Source organism: Propithecus coquereli, unplaced genomic scaffold (genome assembly GCF_000956105.1).
Source record: "Propithecus coquereli isolate 6110/MARCELLA unplaced genomic scaffold, Pcoq_1.0 Scaffold82, whole genome shotgun sequence".
In the NCBI taxonomy this organism is placed as follows: Eukaryota; Metazoa; Chordata; class Mammalia; order Primates; family Indriidae; genus Propithecus; species Propithecus coquereli.
In genome coordinates this window covers 3,389,158-3,391,116 of record NW_012154396.1, presented here as the reverse complement: position 1 = coordinate 3,391,116, position 1,959 = coordinate 3,389,158, and the positions used below count along the sequence as shown (strand labels likewise).

General features: G+C 34.3%; 1 protein-coding gene across 1 annotated transcript in view; it reads right to left on the bottom strand.

The window, feature by feature from the left end:
* Window positions 1–1,959, bottom strand: part of GULP1 (GULP, engulfment adaptor PTB domain containing 1) — an 84,447-nt gene that overhangs the window by 52,614 nt on the left and 29,874 nt on the right. Inside the window, exons 4-5 of the mRNA XM_012663636.1 lie at window positions 894–1,010; window positions 129–221 (exon numbers count right to left, since the gene is read on the bottom strand). Of these exons, the coding sequence (XP_012519090.1) occupies window positions 129–221; window positions 894–1,010 (210 nt within the window). The remainder of the gene's footprint in view (window positions 1–128; window positions 222–893; window positions 1,011–1,959) is intronic.

Genomic DNA, 1,959 nt, shown 5'->3' with positions numbered 1-1,959 from the left:
CACATTTAGTTTTAAATTACTGATCCCAAAGTATTATTTGAAATATTGCAGAACTTGTGATCCAGAGATGTTTTATTACCACAAAATCTTGTTTCTAAGGAAAACATACGCATATTCAATATACTTACTGGAGATGTTGATACTTGAGTTATTCTTAACTTGTTTTCCAAATCATGTACTTTATTTTTCAGTTCCATATTTTCTGTTTCTAAGTCTTGAATCTAAAAAGCAAATAATTATTGAATACCTTTCAGATACTTTTCCTTGGAAAATACTAACTATGATATTGGCTACATTAATGAATAGGATTTTGTATTATTTAAAATTTTAATGTCCTCTTCTGTGCACAGGGGATAAAATTATTTGATGAAGGTCGGGGATTGTTGAAGGATTCTAGGTCACCAGAAAAACATCAAATTTAAAATATATTTTTACGTGTATGCAAATCCTATGTTCCTAATGCCTCATCTTTGTGTTTTCTTGTTGCACTGTGCAATCTATACCCATAATCTTGGAGTATAACCACAAGACAGTGAAACTTGCTCATGATGATTCTGAAGAGTGGAGAAAGGGTGTAATTTAATTACAAAGGAATCTGATCTGCATGGGAAACCACTTACCCAGCATCTGCTGCTTCTGCTGCTCTGATCCCCATGAGAAGCATCAGGAAGTGAAGCAAAATCACATGAGAACACTAAGTTCTTGTGGGAATTCAATATAAAATAGTTAAAACTGTTCAGGGGATCAGGAATGAAAAATTATAGGACCACAGTGAAAGCCGTTCCAATCAGTGTAGGGGAAATTTAATGGCAAGCCTTCTAAATTTGTTTGATGATATGTAACTTTCCCTGTACTTACATCACACAAATGTGAAACAAGCTTAGTTTACTCACTCTTTTCTGTAACCCTGCAATCTGTTTTCTTGTTTCAACATCTTTTCCTCCAGATTCTAGAAATTTCCTGTATGCCAGGTCAAATGCTTGGCCAATTGTTAAAGTTATTTCTTCAGCCTTTATAAAAATCAAACAAAGAAGATTTGTATTTTAATAATAATATGTCAAAACTGTTCTTTGAATTAAGAAAAACATTCATATGAAGTACTCTAAGATAGTCACAGTAAGTACTTCAGAAGGGCGGTGACAGAAGTGGGGGGGTAGGGATGTAGTAAAGGGGGAAAGTAGTTTATGCTAACACAATAATTCAATGCCTACCTGAGTACAATATCGAAAAAAAGGGAGGGGGATTAATAAATAGCTCTTGGAAATTGGAAAGTTGCAAGCAAGAGTTCTTTCTGTTCAACTTCTCATCTTTTTTATTGTAGCATTTTTTTTCCTATTTGTTTTCCTTTCTTCCTCAAATATTTAGTGCCTATTAAATGACAGCACGGGGCCAAGTGCAGTTTCTCTTGTTACTTTGCCACTGACTTTCTTTCCTAGTGAAAAGGGTTTGTTAAACCCTGGGCAGGTACCTTGAATGAGGCAGACTGGGTGGTGTCTGTGGAAAACTTGAGATATGCCCTATAAATGAAACAACTGCTACTCAGTTCCAGTTAATTGTTGCCCAGTGGAAATGAGCAATTCCAATCCAGAATTTTCAGATCTTAAATATGTGAGATGAGGTAAGAAATATAAAATTTTATATGACAGCTCTCAATTTTAAGTGATGGTAAACAGTTTGTATGTTTGTAAAGCAAATAGGCCAATGAACAAAATATATCTGTCCTCTGAATTTGGCCTCCTAAACAATTTACAATCTCACATCTATCAAGTAGAAACTGCCACAAATTTCCTAAGTTGACCAGCTCATCTTTTCTTCATTCATATCTCCACTGATTGCATGATGTCTTGCACAAAGTAAACACAAAATAAAGATTTATTTCCTTAGCATCATAAAGAAGTTTGGTAAAGGCATTAATTGATTTAACGCATTACAAATGTCATATTTAGTAAGAACCCCAGG